This window comes from Orcinus orca, chromosome 3 (assembly GCF_937001465.1).
Source record: "Orcinus orca chromosome 3, mOrcOrc1.1, whole genome shotgun sequence".
Taxonomy (NCBI): Eukaryota; Metazoa; Chordata; class Mammalia; order Artiodactyla; family Delphinidae; genus Orcinus; species Orcinus orca.
The window spans coordinates 150522417-150545587 of NC_064561.1; the positions used below are offsets into that span (position 1 = coordinate 150522417).

General features: G+C 35.9%; 1 protein-coding gene across 6 annotated transcripts in view; it reads right to left on the reverse strand.

The window, feature by feature from the left end:
* FBXO4 (F-box protein 4) overlaps positions 1-23171 on the reverse strand; it is a 287548-nt gene that overhangs the window by 260869 nt on the left and 3508 nt on the right. Inside the window, exons 3-7 of one of the 6 annotated variants that reach the window (XR_004481339.2) lie at positions 21993-22213; positions 18122-18197; positions 17836-18011; positions 13830-14005; positions 13232-13429 (exon numbers count right to left, since the gene is read on the reverse strand). Coding sequence is in view for 5 of the 6 variants with exons in the window: in XM_004265959.1 (XP_004266007.1) it covers positions 13340-13429; positions 13830-14005; positions 17836-18011; positions 18122-18197; positions 21993-22213 (739 nt within the window). In the remaining variant the exon portion in view is untranslated. The other 5 variants (XM_004265959.1, XM_033421194.2, XM_049708190.1 and 2 more) reach the window with 5 other exon arrangements.

Below are 23171 nucleotides of genomic sequence, written 5' to 3' on the forward strand. Positions count from 1 at the left end.
ATCCCGCATGCTGCGGAGCGGCTGGGCCTGTGAGCCATGGCCACTGAGCCTGCGCGTCCGGAGCCTGTGCTCCACAACGGGAGAGGCCACAGCAGTGAGAGGCCCGCGTACCACAAAAAAAAAAAAAAAAAAAAAGGTATTAGTACAAAGCTAACCATTAGAACAAAAATTAAAATATAGAACATATAAAGTACATAATATTTTATATATATGACATGTAATATTAAAAATATCTAGAGAACATATCAAAATAGAAGAAAAAGAAGTACACAAAGAGATTACAAAAAAGGAAACTACAGTTTCAAATTTTCAATATCTGCAAATCAATCAATGTGATACACCATATTACCAAATTGAAGAATAAAAATCATATGATCATCTCAACAGATGCAGAAAAAGCATTGACAAAATTCAACATTCATTTATGATAAAAACTCTCCAGAAGATGGGAATAGAGGAAACATACCTCAACATAATAAATGCCATAGATGACAAATCCACAGCTAACATCATACTCAATGGGGAAAGCTGAAAGTATTCCCTCTAAGATCAGGCACAAGAGAAGAATGCCCAGTCTCGGAATTTTTATTCAACACAGTATTGGAAGTCCTAGACACAGCAATCAGACAAAAAAAAGAAATAAAAGGAATCCAAATTGGAAAGGAAGAAGTAAAACTGTCATTGTTTGCAGATGACATGATACAACAGATAGAAAATCCTAAAGACGCTACCAAAAAACTACTAGAGCTCATCAATGAATTCAGTAAATTGCAGGATGCAAAATTAACACACAGAAATCTGTTATATATCTATACACTAACAACAAACTATCAGAAAGAGAAATTAAGGAAACAATCCCATTCATCATCACATCAAAAAGAATAAAACACTTAGGAATAAACCTACCTAAGGAGGTAAAAGACCTATACTCAAAAACCTATAAGATGCTGATAAAAGAAATCAAAGATGACATAAACAGATGCAAAGATATACTGTGTTCTTGGATTGGAAGAATTAATATTGTTAAAATGACCATACTACCAAAGGCAATATACAGATTCAATGCAATTCCTATCAAAATACCAATGGCATTTTTCACAGAACTAAAACAAATAATTTTTAAATTTGTATGGAAACACAAAAGACCCCAAATAGCCAAAACAATCTTGAGAAAGAAGAATGGAGCTGGAGAAATCATGCTCCCTGAGTATATTATGAAGCTTCAGACTATATTATGAAGCTACAGTAATCAAAACAGCATGGTATGGACACAAAAACAGACACATAGGTCAATGGAACAGAATAGCCAGCCCAGAAATAAACCCACATACCTATGGTCAATTAATCTATGACAAAGGAGGCAAGTATATACAATGGAGAAACGACAGTCTCTTCAATAAGTGGTGCTGGGAAAACTGGACAGCTACATGTAAAAGAATGAAATTAGAACGTTCTCTAATGCCATATACAAAAATAAACCAGGACTTCCCTGGTGGCGCAGTGGTTAAGAATCCACCTGCCAATGCAGGGGACCTGGGGTCAATTCCTGGTCCAGGAAGATCCCACATGCCGCGGAGCAACTAAGCCCGTGTGCCACAACTACTGAGCCTGCGCTCTAGAGCCTGCGAGCCACAACCACTGAGCCTGCGTGCCACAACTACTGAAGTCTGTGCACCTAGAGACCATGTTCCACAACAAGAGAAGCCACCACAATGAGAAGCCCGCACACTGCAATCAAGAGTGGTTCCCACTCACCACAACTAGAGAAAGCCTGCATGAAGCAACAAAGACCCAACACAGCCAAAAATAAATTAAAAAGTAATAATAATAAAATAAAATAAACTCAACATGGATCAAAGACCTAAATGTAAGACCAGAAACCATAAAAGTTCTAGAGGAAAACACAGGCAAACACTCTTTGATATACATTGTAGCAATATTTTTGGATCTATCTCCTAAAGCAAAGGATAAAAGCAAAAATAAACACATGGGGCTAAATTAAACTTAAAAGCTTTTGCACAGAAAGGAAACCATAAACAAAATGAAAATGGGAGAAAATATTTGCAAATTATATGACTGATAAGGCATTGATATGCAACATATATAAACAGCTCATATAACTCAACATCCAAAAAAACAAACAACCCAATTAAAAAATGGGCAGAAAAACTGAATAGACATTTTTCCAAAGAGGAAATGCAGACGGCCAACAGGCACATGGAAAGAAGCTCAATGTTGCTAATCCTTAGGGAAATGCATATCAAAACCACAATGAGATATCATCTCTCACCTGTGAAAATGGCTATCATCAAAAAGAACACAAATAACAAATGTTGGCAAGGATGTGGAGAAAAGTGAAGCCTCATACAATGTTGGTAGGAACGTAAATTGGTGAAGCCACTGTGGAAAACAGTATGGAGGTTTCTCAAAAGACTAAAAATAGAACTACCATATGACCCAGCAATTCCACTCCTGAGTATATATCAAAAAAACCCCTCAAAAACACTTATTTGAAAAGATACATACACCCCAATATTCATGGCAGCATTATTTACAATTGCCAAGATATGGAAGCAACCTAAGCGTCCATCAACAGATGAATGGATAAAGAAGATGTGGTATATACATACAATGGAATACTACTCAGTCATAAAAAAAGAATGAGGGCTTCCCTGGTGGAGAAGTGGTTGAGAATCTGCCTGCTAATGCAGGGGACACAGGTTCGAGCCCTGGTCTGGGAGGATCCCACATGCCGCAGAGCAACTAGGCCCGTGAGTCACAACTACTGAGCCTGCACATCTGGAGCTTGTGCTCTGCAACAAGAGAGGTCACAATAGTGAGAGGCCCGTGCACCACGATGAAGAGTGGCCCCCACTTGCCACAACTAGAGATAGCCCTCGTACAGAAACGAAGACCCAACACAACAAAAATTAATTAATTAATAAACTCCTACCCCCAACATCTTCTTTAAAAGAAAAAAAAAAGAATGAAATTTTGCCATTTGCAGCAATGTGGATGGACTCGGAGGGTATTATGCTAAGTGAAATAAGACAGAGAAGGACAAATACTGTATGTTATCACTTATATGTGGAATCTAAAAAGACAACAAACTAGTGAATATAACAAAAAAGAAGCAGACTGGCAGATAAAGAGGACAAACTACTGGTTACCACTGGGGAGAGGGAAGGGAGAGGGGCAAAATAGGGGTAGGGAGATTAAGAGGTACAAGCTACTATGTATAAAATAAGCCACAAGGACATGTTGAACACCACAGGTAATACAGTAAATATTTTATAATAACTATAAATGGAGTATGACCTTTAAAAATTGTGAAGCACTATATTGTACACCTATAACATATAATATTGTACATCAACTATACTACAATAAATAAATCAATTTTTTAAAAGAAATATAATATATAATACATAGTAAATATTACTTAAAATAATATGCAATAATCTTATCAATCAATAAAAATGGACTTAACTGACCTATTAAATAAAAAAAATTTTCTAATTGGCTCATGTAGCAAAACCCAACTGCTAAACAAACCCAACTGTTAAATAAACAGACTCACTTAAAACAAAGTGACTCAGAAAAGCTGGACCAGGTAAATACAAGTAAATAAAAAATCCTGATATTCCATAAGGGAGACTTTAGGGTTAAAAGTATTAATTAAGACAAAGAGTTTACTAGATAATACTGAAGGATCCAATCCACAGTAAAGAAAAAATGGCTATGAATATATTTTCACCAAATAACACAGTAATTTCCTTAATAAAGCAAGCAGAAATAGACAGAATACAGTAATAACAGGTGACTTCAATATTTCACTCTCTCTCAAAAAAGATCAAAAGAACAAAAAAATTAAGTAAAGATATATACAACCCAAATAACGTAATCAATAAAGTAGCTCTTACTGACACCTATCAAAAAGAACATACCTTCTCAAATGTACATGACACATTCAGTAAATCTGACCATCTATGAGGTCATCACAAAACCTCTGTAAGTTTCACAAAGTAAAATTAATACCACATTCTCTGATTATAAAACAACAATTAGAAATTAATTAAAACAGAAAACAAAAAGACTCTTCAATGAAAATTTTAAAACTTTCTATTAAACAGTTCTTTGGAAAAGAAAATAAAAATTTCAGAATTTCTAAAGAATCATGATATAAAAACACCACATTAAAGAATCTATGGAATACAATAAAAGCAGTGATAAAATAATCAAATTCCTAAGAAAGAAAGTAGAAGAGAGAAGGGAAAAATAACAGCAGAATTAATGAGGTATAAAAGGGAAGAGCAAAGCACAAAATAAATCAAAACTCTAGTTCTTGAAAAATAAGTAATAATACAGACAAAGGAGACAGTACACAAATACAAAATAAGAAATGATCAAGAGGAATTAATCACTGAAACAGGATCTATTTAAAAATCATAAGTATAATATCTATGCAAATAAACTGGAAAACCTAGATGCAATAAATAATTTCTTAGGAAAAATTGGTCCCTACAGAGATAGATTAAGCAATTTCCATAGAATAGAGAAAGTCATCAAAGAACTATCCTGTAATAAAGGAATCAGAAGCAGATGTTTTCAGAGAATAAATTCTACCAAAATTTTAAAAACCACGTGTTCCCAATATTACCTAAACTGTTTCAGAGAATGGAAAAAAGAAAAACTTTATAATCATTTTTATGAAGCAAGTGTAACACTAATACCTCAACCTGATAAAGATATCACACTTTCTGGGCTTCCCTGGTGGCGCAGTGGTTGAGAGTCCGCCTGACGACGCAGGGGACACAGGTTCGTGCCCCGGTCCGGGAAGATTCCACATGCCGCGGAGCGGCTGGGCCCGTGAGCCATGGCCGCTGAGCCTGCGCGTCCGGAGCCTGTGCTCCACAACGGGAGAGGCCGCAACAGTGAGAGGCCCACATACAACGCAAAAAAAAAAAAAAAAAAAAAGATATCACACTTTCAAAAATTCTTATGAATTCACATACATTCATAGTAAAATGTTTTAAGCAAATATTAGCAAAAGATTTTAACACTACACGAAAATAATACAATATGAGGCAAGAGAGATTTATCCCAGAAGTGTCAGAATGGTTCAGTATTAATCTAACATATTTCACCCTATTAAAAATTTAAGGAGAAATACCATGATTATCACCATAGGTGTTAAAAAGACCTCTGATGAAATTTGTCACCCATCCCTCATTTTAAAAAAGCACTTAGTAAGATAGTATTTAATTCATACTTCCTTAACATGATTACTAAACCATCACTCCTAAAGCCAATATGTTACATAGTGGGAAACCTCTGACTAGAGGCATTTCCACCAGGATGAGGAACAAGGCAAGAAAGGAGGTTCACTGTCTCACTACTCTTTAACATACTACAAGTATTAGCAAAGCAAAATCACATAGAAGATTAAACACTGTAAAATAAGAAGTAAAACCTCCCTATTTGCAGATGATGCCTTTATATCTAGAAAATCAAAGGAATCAAAAAAACTAAATCAAACTATAAAGTAGGACATAAATTTAATAAACAGAAATCAATAACTTTCACATATACAAATAATAACTATAATATAGAACATTAAGGGAAAACTCCATTTATAATAGGAACAATAAAGATAAAATTCTTAAAAATAAACTTAACAAAAAATGTGCAAAATATATGTATATAAGGAAAACTTGAAAACACTTCTGTTTTGAATAAATGGAAGCACATCCATTGTCTTGGGTGGGACAACTCAACATCCTAACTACGTAATTTCTCTCCAAGTTATTATATATATGTGTAATATATTTATGCATGGGTATACATAGTATTTCCAATAAAAAATACAAATTTTAAAATAAGTTGATATTATAGGTCATATTGAAAAATAAATATTTAAGAATATATTAAAAAACCTTTCAAAAGAGGAATGATGGAGGACAAGCTCTATCAGATATTCAAAAATGTTAAAACCCCTCTTTAAGTGTAACAAGTGTGGCATTAGAACAGGAACACAGAAACAGAAAAGCAAGGCTAAATTAGATTACATGAACAAATTTAGTGTCTAATAAGATGGTATCTCAAAACACTGGGGGGAATATGGTCACTTTTAATAAATTACAGTTGACCCTTGAACAACACAGGTTGGAACTGTATGGATCCACTTATATGCAGATTTTTTTTTCCAAAAGTATTTACTACTACTACATGGAAGTGGAATCGTGGATACTGGAGGAATAGTGTATACAGAGAGCTGACTATAAGTAATACATGGATTTTTGACTGCATGGATGGTCAGCACCGCATCCCCCATGTTGTTCAAGGGTCAACTGTATGATGAAACAATCAAATATTCATTTGGAGAAAGCCAAAATTGAATTCACACTTCACAATATACCTGAATACACTCCAAATGGATCCAAGATTTATGTGTAATATATGAAACCACACAAGTATATACAAGTAGAAATATGGGTAAATTCCCCTATAACCTGGGTGTTGGTAAAGAATTTCTAACTATTACCAAAATATATATATAACAAAAGAAAATGTTAATAAATTAGACTACATTTTTTAAAAGCTTTGCACATCCAAAATACAATAAGTAAAGTCAGAAGACAAATGATAAACAGGGGAAAAAATACTTCCAACATACATCATAGACATAGATTTGTCTCCCTGATACACCCAGCCCTTTAAATTTTGAGGGGAAAAAAGAACAATTTGATATAAAAGTGGGCAAAAGGCATGAACAGAAAGCTCAAAGGAGAAAAAATTCAAATGGTTCTAATAATGTTCATAAAAATAACCTCAAAAAATCAGGTTGAAATAATACTAGTCCATACAATGTAGCAAATGATTTATTACCAGTTACTACTTTCTATTTCATTTAGTAAATTATTAGTCTAGATTTCTAATTTAATAGTATATTATTTTAAAAAGAAGCAGACTCACAGATATAGAGAACAAACTAGGGTTACCAATGGGGAGAGGAAAGGGGGGAGGAGCATAATAGGGGTAGCAGCTTAAGAGGGGCTTAAGAGATACAAACTATTAGGTTTAAAATAGAAATTTTAGTTAAAATAGAAATTTGGCAAAGGAATATTTAATTTATTTAAAACTCTTAAGAACCCTATGAGGTAGGTACTACTATTATTTATCTTCATTTTAAATTAGGGAAACTCAGGTACATAGAAGATAAGAATCTTGCCCAAGATCATAAAATAATAAAGTTAAGATCTGAACCCAAACCAATCTGGTTTTAGGGTCTTTGCACATAATAACTTAGTCATGCTACTTCTAACAACTTCTTATACAGATGTGTAGAAAGAATAAGCAGCTAGAGATTTTTAAATACAGGAAATTTAATTTGATGAGACTGGTAGCAAGAATCAGATCTCGTATGTTATGCAAATTTGCTTAGTACTTATTCCAAGGATCAAAGAATATGAACGTAAACACAACCCCATCAAAATAGAAAAAAAAACAGTAAAAAGTCATCATACTATATAGTAAAAATGAAATAATGATGAAAATCATGAGGAAAATGAGACTGTGAGAACTTTTCACAACATATAATAATTCAGATAATGGGTGTAGACATAATCTTAAAAATGTTTTAACAAATGAACATTGTAATATATGAGACCATAGATGATAAGGTGTTTAAAACACAGTGTAAAAACTACTAAAAGTTTTGTTTTCAGACAGAATGTAGGTCACGAAAGATTGTTATTGCAGCAAGAAAACACAGGATAAAATGAAAATTATACTTGAAGCCAGCAAAGAGTAGAAGATACAAAGAAATCTAAATAAACTAAATTCCAAAGAGAATCAGGCTATTTTAGTGATCAAAGAGCTACACTGCTTTTATGGGACCAATTGCCTATTCTGGGTATCTGTGGATGGAATACCAGCTCTGTCATAGGAAGAGAGATTATGCTGGATGAGAAAAATACCACTGAAGCTTTTAATTACAAAATGACTGGCACAACATATTGTAAATGAAAGAACTCCAAATGTGAAAACAAGTTGTTGAGCCCACCAATTCTCCCCCACAGGAATTTTGGTAAGAGACAAAGAGGGCAGAAAAATGTCTTACATTTTTGTTCAGTGCTTAGGTTTCAGGACCCTGCTGGAATTACATCTAGAGATGAACTGAAACTGACTATATAGGCAACCCAACCCCTTTCCAGGTGATAATATAATAAGATCAGCTCCTTGGTGGTAGCATAACATATTGGGGATTGGCACAAAAGGAAACAAGAGATATGATCTGATTTGTAAAAGAAGTAAGTTAAATAAAGATATGGTCCAGCTCCAAGTCAACCTAGCTGAATGATGAAAAAAGAAAGGATGGCTGAACTTGCCTGAAAAACAAAAGACAAAATAAAAAGTATTATCTACTTCACAATCTACTATTCCCTTAAGGAAAAACTCCCTGTGTATAATTTTTCAAAACAGGAGACATATAGAGATCTCCCTGGTGGTCCAGTGGGTAAGACTCTGTGCTCCCAATGCAGGAGATCCGGGTTCAATCCCTGGTTGGGGAACTAGATCCCATATGCATGTCACAGCTAAAAGTTCGCACACCACAACTAAGAAGTTTGCATGCCGCAACTAAAGATCTCGCGTGCCGCAACTAAGACCCGGTGCAGCCAAAATAAATAAAAAAATAATTATAATAAATATTTTTTTAAAATAGGATACATATAAAGAAATAGGAAAAATAGGGCCCCAAATCAAGAGAAAATATACTTAATAGAGGTATGGTATGCTCACAAATGACCTAAGTTGAAATTAGTTAAAAATGATTATTAAAAAGTATTTAAATATGTTAAAGAATGTAGTGGAAAAGACAGAATGAATGAAGAGATAGAGTTTTAGCAGAAAAAGGGAAGCTCTAAAACAGTGAAACTTTTAGAACTAAAAAGTATGATTAAATTTTTTAAAAATGAAAGGATATAAGAAACTAGACAGATTAGAAAAAAATCACAAGCTGCATGGTGTGGCCAAAAAATGAATAATATTTGTTGAGGATTTTTGCATCTATGTTCATCAGTGATATTGGCCTGTAGTTTTCTTTCTTTGTGGCATCCTTGCCTGGTTTTGGTATCAAGGTGATGGTGGCATCATAGAATGAGTTTGGGAGTGTTCCTCCCTCTGCTATATTTTGGAAGAGTTTGAGAAGGAGAGCAAACAGAATCCAACAGCACATTAAAAGGATCATACACCATGATCAAGTGCGGTTTATTCCAGGAATGCAAGGATTCTTCAATATACGCAAATCAATCAATGTGATAAACCATATTAACAAATTGAAGGAGAAAAACCATATGATCATCTCAATAGATGCAGAGAAAGCTTTCGACAAAATTCAACACCCATTTATGATAAAAACCCTGCAGAAAGTAGGCACAACGGGAACTTTCCTCAACATAATAAGGGCCATATATGACAAACCCACAGCCAACATCGTCCTCAATGGTGAAAAACTGAAAGCATTTCCACTAAGATCAGGAACAAGACAAGGTTGCCCACTCTCACCACTCTTATTCAACATAGTTTTGTAAGTTTTAGCCACAGCAATCAGAGAAGAAAAGGAATCCAAATTGGAAAAGAAGGAAAGCTGACACTGTTTGCAGATGACATGATACTACACATAGAGAATCCTAAAGATGCTACCAGAAAACTACTAGAGCTAATCAAGGAATTTGGCAAATTAGCAGGATACAAAATTAATGCACAGAAATCTCTGGCATTCCTATACACTAATGACGAAAAATCTGAAAATGAAATCAAGAAAACACTCCCAGTTACCACTGCAACAAAAAGAATAAAATATCTAGGAATAAACCTACCTAAGGAGACAAAAGACCTGTATGCAGAAAATTATAAGACACTGATGAAAGAAATTAAAGATGATACAAATAGATGGAGAGATATACCATGTTCTTGGATTGGAAGAATCAACATTGTGAAAATGACTCTACTACCCAAAGCAATCTACAGATTCAATGCAATCCCTATCAAACTACCACGGGCATTTTTCACAGAACTAGAACAAAAAAATTTCACAATTTGTATGGAAACACAAAAGACCCCGAATAGTCAAAGCAATCTTGAGAATGAAAAACGGAGCTGGAGGAATCAGGCTCCCTGACTTCAGACTATACTACAAAGCTACAGTAATCAAGACAGTATGGTAATGGCACAAAAACAGAAATATAGATCAATGGAACAGGATAGAAAGCCCAGAGATAAACCCACGCACATATGGTCACCTTACCTTTGATAAAGGAGGCAGGAATGTACAGTGGAGAAAGGACAGCCTCTTCAATAAGTGCTGCTGGGAAAACTGGACAGGTACATGTAAAAGTATGAGATTATATCACTCCCTAACACCATACACAAAAATAAGCTCAAAATGGATTAAAGACCTAAATGTAAGGCCAGAAACTATCAAACTCTTAGAAGAAAATATAGGCGGAACACTCTAGGACATAAATCACAGCAAGCTCCTTTATGACCCATCTCCTAAAGAAATGCAAATAAAAACAAAAATAAACAAATGGGACCTAATGAAACTTCAAAGCTTTTGCACAGCAAAGGGAACCATAAACAAGACCAAAAGACAACCCTCAGAATGGGAGAAAATATTTGCAAATGAAGCAACTGACAAAGGATTAATCTCCAAAATTTATAAGCAGCTCATACAGCTCAATAACAAAAAAACAAACAACCCAATCCAAAAATGGGCAGAAGACCTACACAGACATTTCTCCAAAGAAGATATACAGACTGCCAACAAACACATGAAAGAATGCTCAACATCAATAATCATTAGAGAAATGCAAATCAAAACTACAATGAGATATCATCTCACACCAGTCAGAATGGCCATCATCAAAAAATCTAGAAACAATAAATGCTGGAGAGGGTGTGGAGAAAAGGGAACACTCTTGCACTGCTGGTGGGAATGTGAATTGGTTCAGCCACTATGGAGAACAGTATGGAGGTTCCTTAAAAAACTACAAATAGAACTACCATATGACCCAGCAATCCCACTACTGGGCATATACCCTGAGAAAACCAAAATTCAAAAAGAGTCATGTACCAAAATGTTCATTGCAGCTCTATTTACAATAGCCCGGAGATGGAAACAACCTAAGTGCCCGTCATCGGATGAATGGATAAAGAAGATGTGGCACATATATACAATGGAATATTACTCAGCCATAAAAAGAAACGAAATTGAGCTATTTGTAATGAGGTGGATAGACCTAGAGTCTGTCATACAGAGTGAAGTAAGTCAGAAAGAAAAAGACAAATACCGTATGCTAACACATATATATGGAATTTAAGAAAAAAATGTCATGAAGAACCTAGGGGTAAAGCAGGAATAAAGACGCAGACCTCTTAGAGAACGGACTTGAGGTTATGGGGAGGGGGAAGGGTGAGCTGTGACAGGGCGAGAGAGAGTCATGGACATATACACACTAACAAACGTAGTAAGGTAAATAACTAGTGGGAAGCAGCTGTATGGCACAGGGATATTGGCTCGGTGCTTTGTGACAGCCTGGAGGGGTGGGATAGGGAGGGTGGGAGGGAGGGAGACGTAAGAGGGAAGACATATGGGAACATATGTTTATGTATGACTGATTCACTTTGTTATAAAGCAGAAACTAACGCACCATTGTAAAGCAATTATACTCCAATAAAGATGTTAAAAAAAAAAAAAAGAAATAGAATCAGTGACCTAAGTCTGTACCTTAATAATCTAAAAAAGGGAAGATGAAATTAAAAAATTTTTTTTACATTTAAAAAGCAGAAAAATAGAGATTAGAGCATAAATCAATGAAACAGAATATAGAATAAATCAATAAATCCTAAAGCTGGTTCTTGAGAATAATAAAATCAATAAAACTCTAGCCAGACTGATCATGAAGAAAAAAGACATAAACTACCAACATCAGGAATGAATGAGGTAACATAACTACATATAATTAAAAAAAGGGGAGAGTAGATCTACTTTTGGCATAACAGAATGAAGAGTTCCATGTAATGGCTCCCTAGAGAAACTGGAGAAAATTAATTTTTTAAAATCATTAAAAAATAAAATAAAATAAAGACAAAAATGGACTACAAAAAAATCATTAAAATCTCTGTAAATGGTCCTAAGAGCATACAGCAAATGAAGAAACATTTATTCAAATATATATATATACTAAAACTCAGTAAGAGTCTGTGGGATTTGAACCAAGACCCACTCCCCTCCTTCCCTCCTCCAGCTCAGAAAGAAGAAACTCCATTCTAGACTGGGGCAGCCGAGGAAACAGCACTCTCTCTCCGAGTCAGAGGGCAACCTTCCTAGGAGGAGCAGAATGTCGGCATTTCTCACTCTGCCCCCAACTATACAAGTGCTGAAGCTAAGTTCTGGATAAGTGCACCCAAGATGTGACAGCTACTTTCTTTGAAACGGCACCTGCTCACAGGATGGAGGCTGTATCTTGGGTGCAGCACCACTAAGAATATTATGCTTTTTAAATTATAATTTAAAAATTCTTCAATTCCAATGAGATAGGAGGACTGTAATGTTTCCTCTGCAAAGTGCAAGCAATTAGTGAATAGGAGGTCATATGATCATGAGCGTCTCTGGAATATTTCCTCTATGAGTAAGGAATAAAATTTGGCTTTAGCACCTCATGAGCTTTCAAAGTTATTTGAAAAGAGCAAGAATTTCCAGTTATTTTCACTGAATTAGTATTGAATATGATACAAAGTTAATTCCTACTGTTTCAGAAAAGAAACAGAAGTTGTATGGCCATAATAGTAAATGAAATTCCAGTGAATATTCAGTTTTAAATAGTACATTTATTAAAAATAGATAGAAACTTATTTTTTGATAACCAGTTAAGGACCTTTGAAAATAACCTATTGAAAGCTTAGTAAATTTGCTATTCCCCACTATAGCAATCTTTGAAACGAAAAGAAGAGAAACCATAAAGAATGAGAGAGGCATAAACTTGTTTTTCCAGAATTTAATATTAAAAAATATATATATATATGTATATATAAGTTATTTTAAAATATTAAAAGGTTCATTTTGGGGCCAAATGCTAGCACTGAAACTTTTTTCTTGTAATTAAGGTAAAAAGTAAAAATTATATTAAAAAATAGAGTAGCTACAGCTGTCCAATATAAACCCTACCTGCAAAAAGGCAGGGCAGAATGAGCTGACTTGAGCAAATATCCACATCACGACCTTAGTAACAAGTTCCAAATGCTTTCTTTCAGTTCCCAAGGTCTAAAAGGAGGATCATCTTGCATGCTTAGATTCTACTTCTTCAAGAATCCACTGAATGCCATTCAAAAAACCAGTTAAAGTTTCAGCCTCTGTATCCTGGACCTATGAGCAAATAAAAGAGATTACTGTCAATAAGAAACTGAGTGAAAAATCTTATAATTAAGTGGGACATTTTCCTGGACACTCAAAAAAGAACAGGACTAAAAAGATCCCAATAGACTTTGGGTGAGTCACTCAAGTTTGGTCTTCTAGAGAGCTTAGATTAAAAAATATCATCTTCTCTTCTGTCTTATAATTACTACCAATATGAGGTTTATTACTTATCTCAGAGGTCAGCTTTGATACCAAATATCTCCCACAAATTAAGCTACTAAAACTGACTTTTAGAATGTTATTTTATTAAAGAGAATGAGTAGAAAAGAATTTTAAAAATAAAAATCAATTAGAAAGTAGAGTGAAAAATAAAATGAGATTTTTCTCACCAGAGAAAATTGTACCTTACCATCCATGGGTGGCTTAGATGATTCAGACGCAGCTCATGGGCCAAATAAAAACAGGGCATTCTTTTTACATTAGCTTGAGAAATACAAGATAAAACCAGCATTGGTCTTCTTGCAGATCCAAAAGCTGGATCTGTCATTGCCATAATACGAGAAAATTCATCTTGCCATTCATGTCCTAAGGAATGTAGTCAAAACCCTTAATTTGCATTACTTGTAATGACTTAAAAAATAATAAAACAAAATTAAAAACTAACAAAACAAGGGAAGCAAAAAATTACCAGGATCCAAACATAACAAACTGCCTCTATTGCTGTGTTCATTTACTGATCTTTCGTAAAACTACATTAATCAGCCTTGCAAGGACAAGAATTTAGGTGAAATCAGAGAGAACAAAAACAGTACCACTCAGATGTCTCTATGGTTTAAAAGCAAAAATACTTTGATATAGATATTTTCCTCTCACAAATTCTGTAGCTGTCACTACCCTTTCTTTCAAAGGCCATAGTTTCCAAAATTTAAACATATAATTGAGTCTAGCTTTTTTATCCAAACTGAAAATCTCTGCCTTTCATTGGAGTGTAAATCACTGACATTTTGTGGTAGGCAGAATTCTAAAATGACCCCAATGACTCATACCCCAGTATAATCCCTTCTCCTCTGAGTGTGGGAGGAATCTGTTAATACAGTGGGATTATCACTGACATGATTAGGCTATACTATAAGACACAGCTGACTTCAAGAAAGGGAGATTAAACTCAGTGAGCCTAACCTAATCAGGTGATCCCTTAAAACAGATGAGATTCTACCTAGTGAGAGAGACTCTCCATTGCTGGATTTGAAGACAGAGGGAGTCACATGACAAGGAATGACAATGGCCTGTGAAGCTGAGAGCTGCCCCAAGCTGACAGCCAGCAAGGAAACAGGGATCTCAGCCATACAACAGTAAGGAGCTGAATTCAGCCAATAACTGAGTGAGCTAGAAAGCAGATTTTTCCCTAGAGCCTCCAGAAAGGGATGTAACCCATCTGACACCCTAATTTCAGCCTCTGAGACCTAGGCTGAGAACCCAGCCATGCCGTGCTCAAGACTTCAGACATAGAGAACTCTGAGCTAATAAACAGATGTTGTTTTAAGCCACTAGGTTGGCAGTAATTTGTTACATATTAATAGAAAACAAATAAACATTTAATGTAATTATCAACACAGTACATTTAAATCTATCATATACCTATTGAATTTTGACTTGTTCCATCTATTCTTTGTTCCTTTTCCTGCCTTCTTTTGAACTGACTTTTTTAATGATTCCATTTTATCTTCACTACTGGCTTATTTAACTATACCTCTGTTACACTTCTTTTTAGTGGTTGCTCAAGGATTTACAATGTATATTTTAAACTTACAACAGTCTACTTCTTTGTTTAGTTTTTACTTTATTTATTTATTTGACTGCATTTGGGTCTTCGTTGCTGCGTGCAGGCTTTCCCTAGTTGTGGCGAGCGGGGGCTACTCTTCGTTGCGGTGTGCAGGCTTCTCATTGTGGTGGCTTCTCTTGTTGCAGAGCATGGGCTCTAGGCACGTGGACTTCAGTAGTTGTGGCACATGGGCTCAGTAGTTGTGGCTCGTGAGCTCTAGAGCGCAGCCTCAGTAGTTGTGGCACACGGGCTCAGTTGCTCCATGGCATGTGGTATCTTCCCAGCCCATGGCTCGAACCCATGTCCCCTGCATTGACAGGTGGATTCTTAACCACTGTGCCACCAGGAAAGTCCCTAACAGTCTACTTTTAAAAAGTATTATATAACTTCACATATAGAACCTCATAATACTATATTTCCATTTCTGCCTTTCCATGCTGTGTAATATTGTTACAATATATTTTATTTAAAAAATATCATAAGCCCATAATACATTGTTACTGTTTATCCTTTACATAATGATAAATAAATTAAAATTAGAAAAAAATATTTTATGTATAGCTATATTGTTTATATCCCAAGGTTCTTCATTTCTTTTTGTAGATGCAGTTTTCTACCTGGTATCATATTCTTCTGCCTGAAGAGTTTCCTTTAATATTTCTTATTATACAAATCTGCTGACTGAACTTTCTCAGATTTTGTTTGTCTGAAAAAAGTGTTGATTTTGCCTTCATTTCTGAAAGATGTGTTTGCTGGGTATTAGATTTTCTCCCCCTTGAATACTATAAAGATTTCCCTTCATTACCTTCTGGCTTACAGCAAAATTCTGTCAGACAGTCTCTGTCCTTATCTTTGGCCCTCTATATGTATGTTTTGTTTTGCTCTGGTTGCCTTCAAGATATTCTCTTTACCTTTGGTTTTCATCAGTTTGGCTATGATGTATCTGTATTTTTTATTTATCAGGTTTGGAGTTCTTTGTGAATCTTGGATCTGTGGTTTATTCTCTTTCAGTAATTTTGAAATAGTTTTGGTCATTATCTGTTCAGAAATTTCTTTTTCCCTGTTCTTACTCCTTTCATGTTTTGGGACTCCAATCACATATAAATTGAATCAGGGGTCAGCATACCACACTCTGAAGATCTGTTTTTATAAATAAATTTCTTTGTGAAACAGCCATGTCCATTCATTTGCAAACTGTCTATGGCTACTTTTGCACTATAATAGCAGAGGTGAGTAACTGTGACAGACTGTATGGCTCACATGTCTAAAATATTTACTATATGGACCTTTAAGAAAATGCCAACCCCTGAGTTAGATCACTTAATAGGTTCCCCCAGCTCTTGAATGTTTTGTCCTCCACCCCTACTCTTTTTTCTCTTTGTGTTTTAATTTGGGTAATTTCAATTGATCTATCTTCACATTCACAAAAGGTTTCCTTTGTTAATATGTCCACTGAAGGAACTGTTCACCTGTTATCATATTTTTCATATTTAGCATTCCCATTTTACTTTTTCATAGCTTCCTTCTCTCTGCTGAAAATCCCTATTTGTTCACATATATTGTCCATCTTTTCCACTAGATTCTTTAACATATTAATCATAGTTCTTTTAATGTCTCTTTCTGAGAGGGCTAACATCCAGGCCATCTCTGTGTCTAATTCCATCGAATGCTTTATCACTTGACAATGGGTCATTTCATTTTGATATTTTTTGTATCTTATAATTTTTAATTTAACACCAGATGTTTTATGTGGAAGAACAGAAGAGACTGAGGTAAAGGATTTACTTCTAGAAATGGACACGATTCTTCTGTTAGGCCATTAATGCAGTGGGATGAGTCCAGCTAGTCAGTAATTGAGCTGCATTTGCCTTTTGTTGCTATAGTTAATTTCAGTGCACCATAAACTGTAAATTCTTTCAGCAGTGGGATGCTGCTATCTTGTTCCGAGTGAGAATAATATATTGTATATTTATACCCTACCTTATTCACAGAGGATTTGGGAAAGAAATTACAATACTGGCTTGTGGCCCAATAATATTCTATTTTCATGCTATTTATCACACTGTGAATGGCAATTATTCAGAATATATGGATAGTGTTCTTAACTAATCTACTTAAAGTAAACACTCCACCCCACACATCTCTCTACTATCTGGATAATTAAAATAAAGGTAAAATTTTTCATATACCTGCATAAATTATTTGAATAGGGCCAAAAGCAGACAAAACACCAATAACAAAAAGTGTAGAAGCATACAACAACAAAAAAACACTATGTAGTTATAGTATCAAACTTCGGTGTGCATCAGAATTCTGTAAAGCTTGTTAAAAAAACAGATGCCCAAAACACAACCCAAATCTATGAGTCATAATCCACCAGGGTAGGAATCAGGCAGCTGCGTTTTTAACAAGATCCCTCAGTGATCCTAATGCACATCAAGTTTTGGGAATCCAATATTAACAGTAATAACAGAATCACATTGATAAAATTAGCCATGATATTCTTAACAAGCCACAGTAAAGCCTAAAAACATACTTTCTTATTTGCTTTGCAAAGAAGGCACTTTTAAAAAGAAAATAAGATAATACTTACTTTTATGAGCTTCAGCATTTGCAACATAGATGAACCCATCAACAACTTCACACACCTTCTGAATTTGTGGAATTACACTGTACCGGCTTCCCTGTTGATCATCCCCTTCATTCTGTATACTGAACATCTTGTTAACTGCACTTGTATGTTCTTCTCTTGCTCTATCTCTTTCCTTTCTATAAGAAAAATGTAAATACAGAACATAAACAGACACTAAACAGACTTCACCCCCCTAAAATATTCCATTACTGATGTCTCAGATAGGTTGCCAAGTAGGTAGCCTTACCTTGTAGTTGAATATAATATTAGGATGTTGAATTTATGTTGGTTGCTCAACTGAAAACTGACTCCTGATCCAATACCTAAAGGAGAAAATTACAGTTATCAAAACAAGTCATTAATAAAGACAGCAAAAGATGAGAATGAAAAAAATTACCTGGTATAAGTAAAAAGAGTAAATGAAAAACTATGACAAGTGATACATATAGCTTTGGAATAAAATGAAATGTTTGTGTTGAAGAAAAGATGCCGTAAGCAATTTTCATTCACATAGTAATAAACTATGGATATAGAAGAAAAAACTGCTAGACTTTAACATTCCCTTTTTTTTTTTTTTTTTTTTTTTGCGGTACGCAGGTCTCCCACTGCTGCGGCCTCTCCCGTTGCGGAGCACAGGCTCCGGATGCGCAGGCTCCAGATGCGCAGGCTCAGCGGCCATGGCTCACGGGCCCAGCCGCTCCGCGGCATGTGGGATCCTCCCGGACCGGAGCACGAACCCGTGTCCCCTGCGTCGGCAGGCGGACTCTCAACCGCTGCGCCACCAGGGAAGCCCTAAGATTCCTTTTCATACCATCATCACTATCATCATTAACTTTATCATCATCCTCTCAGTAGCAGCTGCATCGCAACAGCTACTACTATTTATCCTCAAGACTAAGGCTTAGTTTCACTTCTTTTATGTTTCTCATTAGTCTTATACTCCACGTACACATTCAACCAAATGGCTTTTTTTCCCCACTCTGAAAAGCTGTTTTTAAATTCATGGCACCTTAGAAAACTGAGGAAATATGGCAGACACTGAAATTTTGAATTGGACTTGGGCTAGAATCCTGAATTTGCCACATATGCCCATGTTTCTGTGAGCCTGCTTTGACATCAAAATATAGAAATAATACACACTTTTTAGGGTTATTGTAAGCATTAAATGAGATCACATATGTAAAACACCTACGGAGTGACTGGTAAGTAACAGGTGCTAAACACTAGCTTCTTACTTTTTTTTTTTTTTTTTTTTTTTTTTGCGGTACGCGTCCCTCTCACCGCCGTGGCCTCTCCCGTTGCGGAGCACAGGCTCCGGATACACAGGCTTAGCAGCCATGGCTCACGGGCCCAGCCACTACGCGGCATGCGGGATCCTCCCGGACCGGGGCACGAACCCGCGTCCCCTGCATCGGCAGGCGGACCCCCAACCACTGCGCCACCAGGGAAGCCCGCTTCTTACTATTTTATACCTAAATTATTCAACATTGTCATTTGTCCTTCTTTCTTAACTCCTTCCCTCCTTTGGCTGTGTTAACACTACGGGGCTGATTCTCCTCTTGCCTCCTGGAAAGATCCTTTTCCTCTTCCTTGGCTTTACCTCTTTTTACTATATAAATGTCCTCTTAGATCTGTCTACTTCTCTCCATCCTCACCCCCACCTTTTAGTTTAAATTATTATCTCTCACCTGTACTTCTGTAATCATTTCTAACTAGTCTCCTAAATCCACTTCTGCCCCCTACTATCCATTCTTATGACAGCAGCTGGAGAGATTGCTTTAAAATGCTTTTAATTACATCTCTTCCCTTCAAAGCCCCTGCTCTTCAGATAAACAAAATTTTAATATAATCTGGCCTCTACTTACCTCATTAGGACAACTCCATCTTTCATATCCTTAATCCCTGCATAACCACTCTAGGTATTTAAAGCAGCTACGCCGTGCCATCTTATGTCACCATTCTGGGCAACACATATATAGAGATCTTGGTGGCTGGGACTGCAAGCATCCCAGGCAAAGTGGCCCTATTCCTCCCGCCACCAAGGGCCTCCCCAGAGAGATCACAGAAACAAATTCTACCATGTCTCTAATCTTTGTTTACATCAGTTTAACTTCCAGAAATTACCCTCTCAACACATCTAACCTCAGCCCAGTATGATTCTCATGTTGTTTTGCCCCACCTTGCCAATGACTCATCCCTCCACTCTTCCCTGACCTTGCAGGGTCTGAGGCACAATTAGATGGGCAATTTCAAACAATCACTCCAGCTGCTGTCTGGAGAATGAAATTGCCATTTCACTATCAGCAAATTTCCCCATATCCCCAACCTCTTCTTGAAGGGTTCCTTCCACCTCATGGCCCTACCTGAAACTAGCCTGTCCCTAGGTGCCACTTCTCTTAACAGTGGGGTCTCAAGTAACAAAGTTACCTATTCTCTCACATCTCAGGGTAAAGAGATGAGGTGAATGGTCTCTTTACTCCTCAATGCCATGTCTTAACCATTACTCACCAACCCTCTTGAAAAAACTCCATCTCTCTGAGACACACACACCATTTAGCTGTAATACCATCTCCTGTCCTTAACCTTGTCAGTTATGAATCTCCTTTTGATAACCCCTTCCTCCAAACGTTCACTGATGATTTCAGCACCTAGCTTACAATATTCCTCTCTATCGTCAGAAACTTCCAAGTCCATGTGGACTTCATATGATTCCCAAATCTTCATTTCTAGCCCAGATCTTTCTCTTGAGATATGGATGCATAAAGTAATCCATAAAGTCATTCGTTCATTCACTCATCAAATGTATATTGAATGCCTACTATGTGCCTGGCACCACAGCTAAGAATAAAGCTGACAAGATTTCTGCCCTAATGGAGCTTCCATTCAAGTGGCTAGCTTATAGCAGGCATCTCTACTTGTATCAAAAGTTTCTCTTCCTCCTGTGTTTCCTTAACCTAGTGAATGGCACCATCATCCAATATGAAAATCAGACCAAAAACCAGGAATTATCCGTATTACTGCTAACACACATTGAGTCAATTCTATATCCTTCATATTTTTATCACAATATTGTAGTGGTTTCTTAACTTCTAATCAGTTCTCCACTCAGGAGCCAGAGTGATCTATCCAAAATGCCATCTTGATCATCTTACTTCTCTGCTTAAAATCCTTCAACAAATGCTTGACATACAAGCGTCTTCTCACCTGGCCCCACTCTGGACACACAAAGCTACTTCAAGTGTGTCATGCACACTCAGAACTCTGGGATTTTAGAAATGTAGTTCTCACTGCTTAGAATATTTTACCCTTTTTTTTGATGGCCTACCCCTACTTATCCTATTGACTCATGTAAGGCATCAGGTTCAATGCAGAGCCTTCTCTGACCCTTACCTTTCTACACAGGAGCTAATTACACCACATTCTAATCACCTGTATACATGTCTCTGCCCTCCTTTAGACCAAGTACCTTTCAGGGCAAACAGGAGATTTCTGATGTTGTTTGTTTTAAATCTCTGCATCTTTAGTATCTAATAGGTACTCTCAATAAATGAATAAGTAAAGCACAAGCTAGTTTACACTGTTATGCATGTTTATTATACATCCTGCTTACGAAACTAACTACATGGCTGTTGTTGCTATTGTTTATCATAGAAATAAAGGTAAGGTGATAATTTAGCTCTTTTTTGAAATTCCAATATATATCAAAGTACTTTGCATATAGTAGGTGCTGAATGGATTTTGCTGTTAACATTCTTTTAAAATATGGTAAATGTACAAATATAACTTTTTTATAACATCTTTATTGGAGTATAATTGCTTTACAGTGGTGTGTTAGTTTCTGCTTTATAGCAAACAAATATAACATTTTGACAACATACAATTTGCTTTCACATAATCTCATATTCTGGACTGAGAAAGTAAGAGAAAGCTTACCTCTTATAAAAAGTAAATTAATTCTTTCAGTTCATAGAAACCTGAGGGCTCCCATGCACCAAATTAGTATATTTCATTACAACAAAGAGTTAATTAATTTAAAAACTAATTTCTTTCTATTTAACATTAGAGTCAAGCTCAAAGTGTTTGAATTATTATGTACTGTAGATTAACATGAAAATTACCATCAATCTGCCTCTGAGGCAAACCAGCTGTTGGGCAAAGCTCCTCGGAAGACATCAAGCTCAACACCAAAGATGTATTTAGTTCTTCCAAACCTGGTCCAAACATGGCAAATCGTGGTTCATTCTGAATGATCAATGAGTGTAAAAATGAGGTGACAGCTCCATACATAGGACGGCTAGATTTTGAGGCTCTTCTTGTATATGGACAGCACATTTTATAGCTGTATAAAATTGTCACAATTAGAAAATTAACACAAACACTTAGCCAGTTATTCATTAAACAATATATAATGTATTGAGAACTTGCTAGACAAAAGGGATATAATGATTATACAGTCCCAATCCTCATGAAGGGCAGTGGAGGACAGGCACCATTATAATACGTATGCCGAGTTCCATGACAGAAAAAAGCACAAGATGCTATGGGAGTAGTAGTGGTCTAGTAGCTGAGGAGGTCTTCCTTGGGAATCAGTTACTTACTTTCTAATTTTTCATTTAGATTCTCTCATGAAACACTTGGTCTAACACGTGTTTCAATGCTTAAAATTCACTACATAAAGCAGTGATTCTCAACCTGGGGAGATTTTGCACCCCCAGGGAACATTTCCTAAGGTCTAGAGTCCAGGGATGCTGTTAAACATCGTACAATGCACACAAAAGACAGTTCCCATAACATCTGGTCCAAAATGTCAATAGTGCCAAGACTGAGAAACCCTGTACTAAACATAAACTACATAGTTAGTATAAATGTCCCTAGACATAAAAAAGAAAAAAAATTACTGAAGCTACCAATATAACCAAATTTCTTAGGGTACTTCTATTAACAGTAACAGTTCAATAAGTATTAATCACAGGGCAGCTCAAATGTTCCTTATAGGTAACCTGGCAAACTCAGAATCATGCGAAAGAAACGACTCAACTTTTTCAATAGCTATAAATTTCTAAACTAGCAATTCAACATGTTATCAAAAATTAAAACAAAGTTACTCATATCAAAATAAAACCTAAAGCCCTTTAAATCGAGCTGGTTAAGACAACAACTAACGTTACAAGACAATCATCTTTACTTGTAATTCAAGAAGGAAAAAAAAATGAACTTTGCAGCTATGTAGATCTGGCCAAGCCTCACCACTTTAATTAGTCATATAAGCCACTTATAGTCTAAACTTCAGTTTTTTC